Below are 15,653 nucleotides of genomic sequence, written 5' to 3'. Positions count from 1 at the left end.
TGACTTTGAAAATACTGCTCAGATTTGTTGAAATTGATAACGAAATCAGAGTATGCCAAAATCATTAGTCAAAGTCCTTACCACACCATTCATGGCGCGTTTGGCAGTGCCGATCTCCGTTTCATAGCCCTTGGCCTCTCGCCTATATTACATAGCTAGGGTTACAGTGGGGGGGCTAGTCCTCTGGTAACCACAAGAGTTTGACTCCCCACTCGCATCTGTATTGCAGTGTGCCTTGCCAGATGGCAGTAGGCACCATTTTTATGATGGTCTTGGGTATGACCCGACCGTGATTAGAACTCGCAATCTCCCGATCAAGGGGCAGACACGCTAACCACTAGGCCACTCGCCAGTAAAATCATTAGAGTGCCAGAAAATACCCTCAGACCCCAGAGGGTTAATGTGCTGCTTCTAATACAGGGATGATATTCCTAAACCATAATAATAATAATAAAAAGACAAAAAAGTATGACTGTTTAACAAAGAAAAAGATATTGCTGATATGGTGCTTTATGTAAGGACATAAACAATTATTTAATACTTATGGAAGAAGTCTTGGGTGTCAACACAAAGTCTCTGGACTTTGATCTTTCCAGTTTCTCAGGACCATGACAAGCTGCATCTGTTCTTATTACAACCCCAATTCCAAAAAAGTTGGGACGCTGTGTAAACTGTAAATAAAAACAGAATGTGATAATCTGCAAATTGTGGAAGCCCTATATTTCACTGAAAATGGTACAAAGACACCATATCAAATGTTGATTCTGAGAAATGTCATTGTTTTTTTGAAAAATATATGCTCATTTTGAATTTGATGTAAGCAACACATTTCAAAAAAGTTGGGACAGGGGCATGTTTACCACAGTGTTGCATCGCCTCTACATTTAACAGCACTCTGTAAATGCTTGGGAACTGAGGAGACCAAATGCTGCAGTTTTGAAAGAAAAATGTTGTCCCATTCTTGCCTGATATACAATTTCAGTTGCTCAACAGTTCAGGGTCTCCTGTCATATTTTGCGCTTCATAATGTGCCAAATGTTTTAAATAGGAGACAGGTCTGGACTGCAGGCAGGCCAGTTTAGCACCTGGACTCTTTTACTGCAGAGTCATGCAGTTTTAATATGTGCAGAAAACGGTTTGGTATTGTCTTGCTGAAAGAAGGAAGGCCTTGCCTGCAAAAGATTTTGTCTGGATGGCAGCATATTGCTCTGAAACGTGTATATATCATTCAGCATTAATGATGCCTTCCCAGATGTACAAGCTACCCATGTCATGTGCACTAATGCACCCTCATACCATCACAGATGCTGGCTTTTGAACTGTGCACTGATAACAAGCCGGATGGTCCTTCTCCTCTTTAGCCTGGAGGATGTGGTGTTCATGATTTCTAAAAAGAATTTCTATTTTTGATTCGTCAGACCTCGGGACAATTTTCCACTTCGCCTCAGTCCATTGTAAAAGAGCTCGGGCCCAGAGAAGGTGGAGGTGTTTTTGGATATTGTTTATGTCTGGTATTAACTTGCATTTGTGGATGCAGTAATGAACTGTTTTTTCACAGACAATGGTTTTCTGAAGTGTTCCTGAGCCCATACAGTGATTTCCCCTCTAGACACGTGTCTGCATTTAATGCAGTGTCGCCTGAGGGCCTGAAGATCACAGGCATCCAATGTCAGTTTTTAGCCTTGTCTCTTGCATACAGAGATTTCTCCAGATTCTCTGAATCTTTTAATGATATTATGTACCATAGATGATGTGATCCCCAAATTCTTTGCAATTTTACATTGAGGAATGTTATTCTTAAAATGTTGCAGTGTTTGCCCATGCAGTCTTTCACAGAGAGATGAACCCCTCATCTTTACTTCTGAGAGTCTCAGACTCTCTGGGATGCTCATTTTATACCAAATCATGTCACTGACTTGTTGCCAATTAACCTATTTATTTATTAGCATTACACAACTCTTTCAGTCTTTTGTTGCCCCTGTGTCAACTTTTCTGAAACGTGTTGCTGGCATCAAATTCAAAATGACCATATATTTTTCAAAAGGCAATAAAATTTCTCAGTTTCAACATTTGGTATGTGAACTTTGTACTTTTTCAACGAAATATAGAGTTTCCATGAATTGCAAATGATCACATTATGTTTTTATTTACAGTTTGCACAGCTTCCCAACTTTTTTGGAACTGGGGTTGTAATTTATGAAGTAAGGGAGAAAAAAATAGGCTGGTAAAGGAATGATTGTTAATACTTGCTATAAAGGAAGTAATAAGAGGAACTGATGATAATGATAATTGTTGACAAGTAACCGTCGTGTATGATCAGGACATCATGTTATAGGAAAATAATTCACTTTCACTTGGTCATCCATTGTGGATTATTTTCTTATAACAGCATACTCTGTTGTGTTTTATTCATTATATCATAAATTATGCATGAATAAAGCCTCTACATCAAATTTTTCTAATTATGACATTTTTCTAGTTATCTTAGACAATCAGCCAGTCCACATTTTTGCTCTGTTCCAGTTCCCACCATATCTTAGACAAGTAATTACCGCTCTACAGCCCTTAATTACCGACCTTAAGTTTGTTTTGGTCCGGAATAGAACGAAACTGTGGCCTAGTGGTCCCTGAGCACTGGATTAGGAAAATCTATATTATTATATTGCATTTATAATACTCCTTTCCTGTCTTTGATAGGGGCATACCAGTTGGTTGGAGGATGGGGAGTGTGTGAAGGTGCATTATGGTGTGTCAGCATGATTGGTGTGATCTCCTGGGCTGATCTCCTGGGCCATCTTCTCTTTATGACTTGTTCAGACCTGTTCTCCTCTGGAGCCACACTGAAAGTTTCCTCAGTCGCTAACCCAAAACACTTGGGACAGTTTTCCTTGAAACTAACACTCTTGTGCTGGAGTACTTCAAATTACTTATACTGATTTTGAATCTGGTGTGAAATGTGTGTGCTAAAACTATGTGTGAATGGTTTCTTTGTCATAAATAAATGTGATGCATAGTCAGGCTTAGCCAAGGGAATGATAGCAGCTGAAGACCCTTGGTTGTGTGTGTGCGTACTTGTGTGTGTGTGTGTGGTGGGGATTGTGTGCGTGTGTGTGTTGGGGGGGCATATGCAGGCATTAAACAGTGTAATGTAGCCCTCTAGACCAGCTGTTGGCTTGTGTAATAAGCTTGCCTCCCCTGATAAAAGCTTTCCTCTCCTCTGATAAAATGCTTCCCAGCTTCTGATTGGCTGTTTTGCACTTGGGTAAAATATCACAGGAAATGGGGTCCAATGTATATTTAACAATTATTCCATGAAATTGATTCGTGTATGAGCTGATAGCCGACGAGGCATGTAGTGCCGAATTGGCTATAAGCCATGTACAATGAGACTGAGTGGAATAACTGTTTTATTCTATCCACAGTCACTGGATTTTGAGAAACAGAGCATTTTTATTTAATTTTTTTGCAAATTCGATAGATAAAAACTTTATACAAAACATCTGAGAAAATCATTTCCGCTTAAGCGGACTTCTTAAAACCCATCAATAGGTGCACAAATTGAATTTAGTGTTTTGTTTTGTTTTTGTACAAAGTGCCATCTTGCTGTCGTGCCGAGGTATAGAGTAGCTTTAGACAGTTATTTAATTCTTCCTTAGACATTTCAGTTATGTAATTTTCAAACTTCTTTGAGATTTTGAACCATTCTAAAAAAAAATTAAATACATTTTAATGCTTAAAGATGAAGAATGTAAACAAACCGGTGAAATGACAGTAGCAATTTGTGAAAAATGCTATAATAATAATTCTTGAAAAATAAAAAAGATACGTTCTTACCATCCGATAATTTTATTCCGTATTTTGTTGCTTTTTTGTACAACCCCGATTCCAAAAAAGTTGGGACAAAGTACAAATTGTAAATAAAAACGGAATGCAATGATGTGGAATTTTCAAAATTCCATATTTTATTCAGAATAGAACATAGATGACATATCAAATGTTTAAACTGAGAAAATGTATCATTTAAAGAGAAAAATTAGGTGATTTTAAATTTCATGACAACAACACATCTCAAAAAAGTTGGGACAAGGCCATGTTTACCACTGTGAGACATCCCCTTTTCTCTTTACAACAGTCTGTAAACATCTGGGGACTGAGGAGACAAGTTGCTCAAGTTTAGGGATAGGAATGTTAACCCATTGATGCAGTATATGGTTTGGCATTGTCATGTTGGAAAATGCAAGGTCTTCCCTAAAAGAGACGTCGTCTGGATGGGAGCATCTGTTGCTCTAGAACCTGGATATACCTTTCAGCATTGATGGTGTCTTTCCAGATGTGCAAGCTGCCCATGCCACACGCACTAATGCAACCCCATACCATCAGAGATGCAGGCTTCTGAACTGAGCGCTGATAACAACTTGGGTCGTCCTTTTCCTCTTTAGTCCGAATGACATGGCGACCCTGATTTCCATAAAGAACTTCAAATTTTGATTTGTCTGACCAGAGAACAGTTTTCCACTTTGCCACAGTCCATTTTAAATGAGCCTTGGCCCAGAGAAGACGTCTGCACTTCTGGATCATGTTTAGATACGGCTTCTTCTTTGAACTATAGAGTTTTAGCTGGCAACGGTGGATGGCACGGTGAATTGTGTTCACAGATAATGTTCTCTGGAAATATTCCTGAGCCCATTTTGTGATTTCGAATACAGAAGCATGCCTGTATGTGGTGCAGTGCCGTCTAAGGGCCCGAAGATCACGGGCACCCAGTATGGTTTTCCGGCCTTGACCCTTACGCACAGAGATTCTTCCAGATTCTCTGAATCTTTTGATGATATTATGCACTGTAGATGATGATGATGATGATATGTTCAAACTCTTTGCAATTTTACACTGTCGAACTCCTTTCTGATATTGCTCCACTATTTGTCGGCGCAGAATTAGGGGGATTGGTGATCCTCTTCCCATCTTTACTTCTGAGAGCCGCTGCCACTCCAAGATGCTCTTTTTTATACCCAGTCATGTTAATGACCTATTGCCAATTGACCTAATGAGTCAATTGAGAATTGGCAATTGGCAATTTGGTCCTCCAGTTGTTCCTTTTTTGTACCTTTAACTTTTCCAGCCTTTTATTGCCCCTGTCCCAACTTTTTTGGGATGTGTTGCTGTCATGAAATTTCAAATGAGCCAATATTTGGCATGAAATTTCAAAATGTCTCACTTTCGACATTTGATATGTTGTCTATGTTCTATTGTGAATACAATATCAGTTTTTGAGATTTGTAAATTATTGCATTCCCTTTTTATTTACAATTTTTACTTTGTCCCAACTTTTTTGGAATCGGGGTTGTAATTTTTTGGGGTTTTGTTTTTGAGTCGAGTTTTTATTTCGGCCTCGGCTGGTTCAGCAACACGTTCCGCCATTTTGTTTTTCTCTACTCATGGTATATAAGCTGATATCCTAGTAGTAGAGTAGCCAATCAGAGCACCCGATTGCTCATATCCAGTGAATGTGTATATAATAAAATAGGATATATAAGCGCTACAACCAGTGAACAGCTTGTAAAACCATGAATATCCAGTTGCAACAAATTACACTGATGCAATATCAAACAAGCTATCAATGAAGTCACTTCACTATAACTTTGATCTTTGATACTGATATAAACTGCCAGGAACCACATATGTTTTAATTTCCCTCCCAGGGATTAATAAAGTCAGTCAGTCAGTCAGTCAGTCAGTCAGTCTGTCTGTCTGTCTGTCTGTCTGTCTATCTATCTATCTATCTATCTATCTATCTATCTATCTATCTATCTATCTATGTTCTGAGTTTGAGCAATCCAATAGTGAGGTGTTTGAAGAAATACTCTAGGGTTTATCAACTCTATCTGTATCATTGAAGTGATTATCACAGATTTCTAAGTTTTTTTTTCCACACTTCTCTGTCCTGAGAATAGAACAGGAAACTCACTTATCATGGGAGGCTAAAAGTACTTGTTGAACTTCATCAATAAATATTTAAAATATGGAACTAGATAAGGCTACCTCATGCCTACAACCATAATAATTTATAATCTATCAATAAAGGTGAATGTACGGTAGTTAATATTAAGTTAACTATAGAAAATAATAAGCATTCTACAAAAATATGTGCTTGACACAAAGTTTACTGGCTGCCCCAACAACTGCATTCGACTTCTATTGGAAGTGAGATTTGATGAAACGTGTTGTTAATGCTTTTCTCAATGCTGGAAAATGGTTTTGAAATTCTTATCTGTGGTGATTGCACAGACAATACAGATGCACTAAATAGACAAATTATATTCAAAACAGTACATTTTTCTTTAAAAAGTAAAAAGCACTTTTATACAACTTTGCAACAGTCATGCAGTGTTTAAACTATTCTCAGACAAAATGCAAAATATAAGCCAGAACTGATACTGAGTGGGAGATTTCTCTACTATTTCCCATTAAAAGCTTCAGAGACCCTTCATAAAAACCACTACATTTTCAGATCATGCACTTTTTGTACACCTTTTTTCCAGACACTGGGATACAGATTGTTCTTCGCTGGTAGTAACTGTTTCAACCACCATCTAATTAAATCCATTCAACTTTAAAAAAAAATATGGCATTAAACTAAACTGTCCTTTCTCTATATCATTTCCTGTCTTATGTTCTCTCCACTCCTCGCCAGTAAAGGATGGACCAGGTGACCTGGACAAGGAAGGAAGAATAGACAAGGTGGAAATCTGTCTTCCTTCGCACAGCTAAAATAACAAACTTTCGGGATTTTTTTATTTATTTTTTTTTACTGCCACTGTAGAAAGTTATCAGTGCACTGCAGTGCATAAAAAAAGTTCGCTACATGCGTCATGGGTGGAGTGCATCTGGTTTGAATTTGATATCACAGTGCCAAAACATGCAGGGAAGACAACAGACTGACTTTGCTGATCAGTTCAGCAAATGTTCATGGTTAGTGCAGCAGGCCAAGAGCGGCTTGCGTCCACGATGAGGAAAGGAAGACAAATATGGTCAAATCAGATCCTGCCACTTAGAGGTTATGTGACCCCTCTTCTCCTCCCTAAATAGCTGTTTCTCAGCTCTTCACTCAGAGGCCCAGAGAGGCAAGAGTAAACATGGGCTCAGACTAACACCCCTTCCTGCTTCACTGCCTGGGTGTTACAGTTTTCTGAAGGCCTACAAAAGGTCTCTTTCAGACAGCAAGCATTGCTCAGCTGCATGCACTGAAGAGCCTTTCACTGGAGAGTCCATCCCTGTAATCTTCTTAAAGGAGATACTGAAGTCCTCCAGTCCCCTTTATGTGTATGAGTGTATGAACAGTGCAACTATGGGTGTTCAGGTACTGTGTAAGTCCATGACTTTATTTGTGGTGTAGCTAGAAACATAGAAAGGGTTGGTCTCTGCATTTTGTGTCCAGGTCTAAAGCTTGACACTGAGCTGGTGGAGTTGTTAATGTTCAGTCAGCTCAGGCGACAGAAACGGTGGCACACTTTAACTCAGAGTAACATGTGATTATCCACATCATGGTAGCGCAGTCAAAATTGCATTCAGACAGACAGGCAGGCGAGCAGTGAGACGCGTAGAAGGAACGGCACCCAGATAAACAGATGCATACACATGATAACACACACATTTACAGCAATCACATGCACACACATTTGGATATGAAATAACTCATTCAGGGGCCTTCATAAAAATGGAGGAGGATCCAAAGTAAGTGCATCTGTTTGTACTTTACCCAATGACAGTGTGTGCTTTTGTGTGTAAATCACAAGTATATATATATATATATATATATATATATATATATATATATATATATATATATAATGATTTGATAATAGAAAAGGGTTCTCTCTCACTACAGACCAAAGAGGAACCATTAGATTTGTCTCTCACAGACAGGTTGCTGTTTCAGAAGAGAGCTGAGGCAGGGAGGGACTCATTAGATGTAATTAGTACCTAACTCACCTATAATTATGGGATGAAGAGTTAAAATGAATGCCAAGGCAGGGGAGAATAAACAAGCAGCTTACACTATTCAATAAAAGGAAGGGGGTTTGGCAAGAATTGAAATCTTTCCCTCCCTCCTGAGATCACACTACTGTGAAAGTGTCGCTTAGGCCAAGTTTACATTAGACCGTATCTGTCTCGTTTTCTTCGCGGATGCACTGTCCGTTTACATTAAAACGCCTGGAAACGCCGGGAAATGGGAATCCGCCAGGGTCCACGTATTCAATCTAGATCGTGTCTGGTCCGGTGCTGTGTAAACATTGAGAATACGCGGATACGCTGTGCTGAGCTCTAGCTGGCGTCGTCATTGGACAACGTCACTGTGACATCCACCTTCCTGATTCGCTGGCGTTGGTCATGTGACGCGACTGCTGAAAAACGGCGTGGACTTCCGCCTTGTATCACCTTTCATTAAAGAGTATAAAAGTATGAAAATACTGCAAATACTGATGCAAATACTGCCCATTGTGTAGTTATGATTGTCTTTAGGCTTGCCATCCTTCCACTTGCAAGTGGTAAGTGATATGCACTGGGATCACACACACAGCGGCTCAGTCCCGAATCACTGCTCGTGCGCTATACTCGCGTGCTCTGTGAGCTGCGCAGGGCCGGAGTGCGCACCCTCCAGAGGGCACTCGCTGTTCAGGGCGGAGTGATTTGGAGCGCAGGATGCCTGCGGAGCCGAGCGTATCCGTGTATTGGTGTTGCTGTGTGCACGCGAATCGTGTATTGGTGTTGCTGTTTGCACGCTAATCGTTTTAAAAACGTTAATCTGATGATCTGCTGATACGGTCTAATGTAAACCTCACCTCAAACTCAGTGAATAACAAAGAAAACGTTGGCAGCCATCATTAGTCTGGATTAGGAATTCATAACCTGCTGGGTGCAGGGGTTATGGCAAACTCTTCATGACGTGACCTTACAGATTTATGGATACAATAGAAATGCAACAGTTTTAACCCCCCAAATGAGATCACATGACTCCTGGCCTGGACTTCAGATCCTCTTTTTAAAAATTGATTAATGCATCTTTGAATGCGTGACCTGTTAAAATCATTTTATATTTTGTGGTGTAATAATTAATCAGTTTTACTTCATTATGGAATCATTGTCACTTCTTGAGACAAACCATGTTTGGTTGACTTGGGCAGAACTGCAGCAGTAAGGTGGCCAGTTCCTTTCTGTGCACTCATACACATTAACCAAACTGCATGTCTTTGGACTGTGGGGGAAACCGGAACACCCAGAGGAAACCCACACAGACATGGGGAGAACATGCAAACTCCACACAGAAAGGCCCTCGTCGGCCACTGGGCTCAAACCCAGAACCTTCTTGCTGTGAGGCAACAGTGTTAACCACTTCACCACCTTGCCGCATTTTCTCAATTTCCACACCCTATGTATAATAAATCAGCAATGAGATGGAAAGCAATGCCATATGATTCACCTATTATATAATAATAAAAGTAGTATGTTTTAAGACTGATGAGTCAAAGTGTGGAACCATCTGCTGCTCCTTAAAGTTTAGGAGGTTGACAATGTAACCCTGAAATAAAAAGTACGACCGACAGTGTCTTGCAAAAGTATTCATCCCCCCCTTTGTGTTTGTCCTGTTTTGTTGCATTATAAGCTGGGATTAAAATGGATTTTTGGAGGGTTAGCACCATTTGATTTACACAACATTCCTACCAGTTTAAAGGCAAAAATTGTTGTTTTATTGCGACACAAACAAGAATTAAGATGAAAAACAGAAATCTGGAATGTGCATAGGTATCCCCCCCCCCAAAAAAAAGTCAATACTTTGTAGAGCCACCTTTTGCTGCAATTTCAGCTGTAAGTCTCTTGGGGTATGTCTCTATTAGCTTAGCACATCTAGCCACTGGGATTTTTGCCCATTCCTCAAGGCAAAACTGCTGTGACTCCTTCAAGTTAGATGGGTTGCGTTGGTGTACAGCAATCTTCAAGTTATGCCACAGATTCTCAATTGGATTGAGATCTGGGCTTTGATTAGGCCATTCCAAGACATTTAAATGTTTGCCTTTAAACCACTCCAGTGTAGCTTTAGCAGTACGCTTAGGGTCACTGTCCTGCTGGAACGTGAACCTTTGTCCCAGTCCAAAACCTCTGGCCGACTCAAACAGGTTTTCCTCCAGAATTGCCCTGTATTTAGTGCCATCTATCTTTCCTTCAGTCCTGACCAGCTTTCCTGTCCCTGCAGATGAAAAACATCCCCACAGCATGATGCTGCCACCACCATGCTTCACTGTAGGAATGGTGTTCTCAGGGTGATGGGTTTGCGCAACACATGGCATTTCCCATGATGGCCAAAAAGATCAATTTTAATCTCATTTGACCTGAGAATCTTCTTCCATGTGTTTGTGGAGTCTGCCACATGCTGTCGGGAAAAATCCAAATGTGATTTTTTTTTAAGCAATGACTTTTTTTCTGGCCACTCTTCCATAAAGCCCCACTCTGTGGAGTGTATGGCTATGGACAGATACTCCCATTTCTGCTGTGGATCTTTGCAGCTCCTTCAGTGTTATCTTTGGTGTCTTTTTTGCATCTCTGATTAATGCCCTCCTTGCCCGGTCTGTGCGTTTTGGTGGGCGACCTTCTCTTGTCAGGTTTGTAGTGTTGCCATATTCTTTCCATTTTGTTCTAATGGATTTAATGGTGCTCCTTGGGATATTCAAAGTTTGGGATATTTTTTATAACCCAACCCTGATCTATACTTCTCTACAACTTTGTCTCTGACCTGTTTGGAGGCTCCTTGGTTTTCATATTGCTTGCTTAGTAGTGCTGCAGAGTCAGGGTCCTTCCAGAACAGGTTGATTTATACAGACATCATGTGACAGATCATGTGACACTTTGATTGCACACAGGTGGATCTTAATCAACTAATTATGCGACTTATGAAGTGAATTGGTTGGACCAGCTCTTATTTAGGGGCTTTATACGAAAGGGGGTGAATACCTATGCACAGTCCAGATTTCTGTTTTTTTCATCTTAATTATTATTTGTGTCACAATAAAACAACAATTTTCACCTTTAAAGTGGTAGGCATGTTGTGTAAATCAAATGGTGCTAACCCCCCCAAAATCCTTTTTAATTCCATCTTGTAATGCAACAAAACAGGACAAACACCAATGGGGGATGAATACTTTTGCAAGACACTGTATACACTCTCTGAAATAAAGGTAGCAAGCCATACTGTTCCTTCTTGCTAAGCTGCTATCATTGAGAGGACGTTTTACATGTTCGGTAGTATGTATGCATGTAGTATGTATATTATATCTGTAAACCTTTAAAAACTATTAAAATTACAACCCCAATTCCAAAAAAGGATGCTGTGTAAACTGTAAATAAAAACAGAATGCGATAATTTGCAAATCTTGGAAACCCCAAATTTCATTGAAAATGGTACAAAAACAACATATCAAATGTTGAAACGGAGAAATTTTATTGTTTTTTGAAAAATATATGCTTATTATGAATTTTATGTCAGCAACACATTTCAAAAAAGTTGGGACAGGGGCATATTTACTACTGTGTTGCATCACCTCTACTTTTAACAACACTTTGTAAATGTTTGGGAACTGAGGAGACCAATTGCTGTAGTTTTGAAAATGTTGTCCCATTCTAGCCTGATATACAATTTCAGTTGCTCAACAGTTCGGGGTCTCCTTTGTTGTATTTTGCACGTCATAATGCGCCAAATGTTTTAAATAGGAGACAGGTCTGGACTACAGGCAGACCAGTTTAGCACCTGGACTCTTTTACTATGGAGCCATGCAGTTTTACTATATGTAGAAAGTGTGGTTTGGCATTGTCTTACTGAAAGAAGAAAGGCCTTCCCTGAAAAAAATATTTTGTCTGGATGGCAGCATATTGCTCTGAAACGTGTATATATCATTCAGCATTAATGATGCCTTCCCAGATGTACGAGCTACCAATGTCATGTGCACTAATGCACCCTCAGATGCTGGCTTTTGAACTGTGCAGTGATAACAAGCTGGATGGTCCCTCTCCTCTTTAGCCTGGAGGACATGGTGTCCATGATTTCTAAAAAGAATTTCTATCTGTGATTCGTCAGACCTCAGGACGATTTTCCACTTTGCGTCAGTCCATCATAAAAGAGCTTGGGCCCAGAGAAGGTGGTGGTGTTTCTGGATATTGTTTATATCTGGTTTTAACTTGCATTTGTAGATGCAGTAATGAACTGTTTTCACAGACTATTGTTTTCTGAAGTGTTCCTGAGCCCATGCAGTGATTTCTACTACAGACACGTGTCTGCTGCAGTGTCACCTGACGGCCTGAAGATCACAGGTATCCAATGTCAGTTTTCAGCCTAGTCTCTTGCATACAGAGATTTCTCCAGATTCTCTGACTCTTTTAATGATATTATGGACCAGAGATGATGTGATCCCCAAATTCTTTGTAATTTTACATTAAGGAATGTTATTCTTAAATTGTTGCACTGTTTGCCCACGTAGTCTTTCACAGAGCGATGAACCCCTCCCTATACTTCTGAGAGACTCCGCCTCTCTGAGATGCTCTTTTTATACCCAATCATGCTACTGATCTGTTGCCAATTAACCATCCATCCATTATCTGTAGCCGCTTATCCTGTTCTACAGGGTCGCAGGCAAGCTGGAGCCTATCCCAGCTGACTATAGGTGAGAGGCGGGGTACACTCTGGACAAGTCGCCAGGTTATCGCAGGACTGACACAGAGACAGACAACCATTCACACTCACACCAATTAGCCTAACCTGCATGTCTTTGGACTGTGGGGGAAACCGGAGCACCCGGAGGAAACCCACGCAGACACCATGCAAACTCCATACAGGAAGGCCCTCGCCAGCCACTGGGCTTGAACCCAGGACCTTCTTGCTCTGAGGCAACAGTGCTAACCACTACACCACCCTGCCGCTGCCAATTAACCATCTCATTCTCATCTCATTATCTCTAGCCGCTTTATCCTTCTACAGGGTTGCAGGCAAGCTGGAGCCTATCCCAGCTGACTACGGGCAAAAGTCGGGGTACACCCTGGACAAGTCGCCAGGTCATCACAGGGCTGACACATAGACACAGACAACCATTCACACTCACATTCACACCTACGCTCAATTTAGAGCCACCAGTTAACCTAACCTGCATGTCTTTGGACTGTGGGGGAAACCGGAGCACCCGGAGGAAACCCACGCGGACACAGGGAGAACATGCAAACTCCACACAGGAAGCCCCTCGCCGGCCACGGGGCTCGAACCCGGACCTTCTTGCTGTGAGGCGACAGCGCTAACCACTACACCACCGTGCCGCCTGCCAATTAACCAAATTAGTTTTTTTTTAGCATTACACAACTTTTGCAGCCTTTTGTTGCCCCGTCCCAACTTTTCTGAAACGTGTTGCTGACATCAAATTCAAAATGAGCATGTATTTTTCAAAAACAATACAATTTCCCAGTTTCAACATGTGATCTCTTGTCTTTGTACTATTTTCAATGACATATAGTGTTTCCATGATTTGCAAATCTTCACATTGTGTTTAACGCACTTTCCCAAGTAATATCTCTGATATTTCTGTCTTAATGGTATTTATGCTGTTAGGGAGAGAGAACAGAAATCTGCCAGGACACATTGTGAATACAAATCAGGTTTTTACTGCGTATTAACGTTCCTACAGACCTGTTCATGTTCAAGTCCCCAAATAGAACAACAACTGTGCAAGACGCAGAAAGGGATGGGATAGTGCACAAACGCCTGAATGGAATGTTTGGTGACGTAAGAAGACATGACAGTGGAAAAAGTCTTGTATGAAAACACACCTCGCATCCACAACTCTGTCAGAAGTCTTAAAGCAACAGGAGGAGCGCAGAGGACAGGGTATAAACTGTGGAGGAACTTAAACCTGAGCAGCAGCGATAATAAACATTACGTCAGCGGTGGGTATCTGCTTACAGCAGTGACGTCATTCTGCTAAGGCACCTGTGGAAACGCGTGTATGCGCTCACGAAAGGAAGCGTGAGGTTTATACTGTACACACTACAGCAACACAAGAGAAGAGAAGAGAAGAGAAGTTGGTGTCAGGACTGAACTCGTGTTCAGCAGTGCTCCACTGTGGCGGTGTCCCAAATCTAAGAGAAGTGTCCACAAGCCCAGACTCACCCACTGCGCTCCTCTCCAGTGCGAATGGAGACATGAAGACAACGAGCCACCAGAGCACAGAAAAGCCAGCATACTCCATTAGCGCACTTTCCTCTGGCCGTGTCTCACATTCATGAAGTTCAAAGTGTCCCCGAGCTGCAAAGAAGTGTCCTCTGTGCGTCTCTCTGCTCCAGCTGTGGGGCCCCGGAGATGAACAGCTCTGTCCTTCTCTCTCTTTGTGTGTGTGTGAAGTGTGTGAGAGTGAACACTGAACTTAGCGGGTTGACTCACCCACTGGATTCTGCTCGCTTTGCTCTGAAACAGGAAATCTTTCAGTAAGGGCAGGACTTTTCCTCCTCCGACTCCCTCCCGCTGCACAACGCACTGTTTTTTTTTTTTTTGGTCCCAGTCTGTAATTATACGCCTTACAGTCTAATTTAGAGTAGACCACTTAAAATGACACGTTGACAATGTTACAGACAGAAGTTTTATCATTACTACACTACCGTTCAAAAGTTTGGGGTCACCCAGACAATGTTGTGTTTTCCATGAAAAGTCACACTTTTATTCACCACCATAAGTTGTAAAATGAATAGAAAATACAGTCAAGACATTTTTCTGGCCATTTTGAGCATTTAATCGACCCCACAAAATAATGTGATGCTCCAGAAACTCAATCTGCTCAAAGGAAGGTCAGTTTTATACACTCACTGAAAAAAGTGAAACAAAGCTGTTATTCATTTAATGTATTTGTTTTCATTCCAGTGAATAAAAAAAAGGTTTGCTCCCATATTCAAAAGTTGTTTAAATGAATTTAAAATATTCAGGTTTAACAAATATTATTTACATTAAGTAATAAAACCAATGCATTCAACAGTGTTGTGGCTCAGTCAACTAAGGCACCATACCTTAAGTCCAGGGATCGGGGTTCGATTCCAACCCGAGGTAATTTCCTGTCTCTATCCTATCTAATAAAGGTAAAAAGTAATTATTTTAATTTAGGAAAATCTGAAATAATTGCTTTGGTTCAACCATCGGAAATTGGTTTACATGAAGTTAAATATTTCAGGTCAAATCAAATGAATTATTTATATTGTATAACACTACAATATTAGGTGTGATCGATTACCTCAATTTTTTAAATTTGAGCCAGTGTTTAATTTTTTTCAGTGCTGAAAAAAAAAAAAATTAAACATTGGCTCAAATTAAAAAAATTGAGAGCCCTGTGATGACCTGGCGACTTGTCCAGGGTGTACCCCGCCTCTCGCCCGTAGTCAGCTGGGATAGGCTCCAGCTTGCCTGCGACCCTGTAGAACAGGATAAAGCGGCTACAGATAATGAGATGAGATGAGAAAAAAATTGAGGTAATCAATCACACCTAATATTGTAGTGTTATACAATATAAATAATTCATTTGATTTGACCTGAAATATTTAACTTCATGTAAGCCAATTTCTGATGGTTGAACCAAAGCAAT

The 15,653-nt window shown here is 40.6% G+C and overlaps 1 protein-coding gene across 2 annotated transcripts in view; it reads right to left on the bottom strand.

Moving 5' to 3' along the window:
* The window catches only part of tgfbr2b (transforming growth factor beta receptor 2b), a 56,534-nt gene extending 42,027 nt beyond the window's left edge, over positions 1-14,507 (bottom strand). Inside the window, exon 1 of one of the 2 annotated variants that reach the window (XM_060922274.1) lies at positions 14,198-14,507. In XM_060922274.1, coding sequence (XP_060778257.1) covers positions 14,198-14,276 — 79 coding nt within the window. In that variant the 5' untranslated portion in view covers positions 14,277-14,507. The remainder of the gene's footprint in view (positions 1-14,197) is intronic. The other variant, XM_060922275.1, reaches the window with a different exon arrangement.
* Positions 14,508-15,653: the final 1,146 nt, after the last annotated feature.

Source organism: Neoarius graeffei, chromosome 5 (assembly GCF_027579695.1).
Source record: "Neoarius graeffei isolate fNeoGra1 chromosome 5, fNeoGra1.pri, whole genome shotgun sequence".
NCBI classification, from domain to species: domain Eukaryota; kingdom Metazoa; phylum Chordata; class Actinopteri; order Siluriformes; family Ariidae; genus Neoarius; species Neoarius graeffei.
The sequence above is the reverse complement of the archived record's forward strand: the minus strand, read 5'-3'. Positions and strand labels throughout refer to the sequence as shown.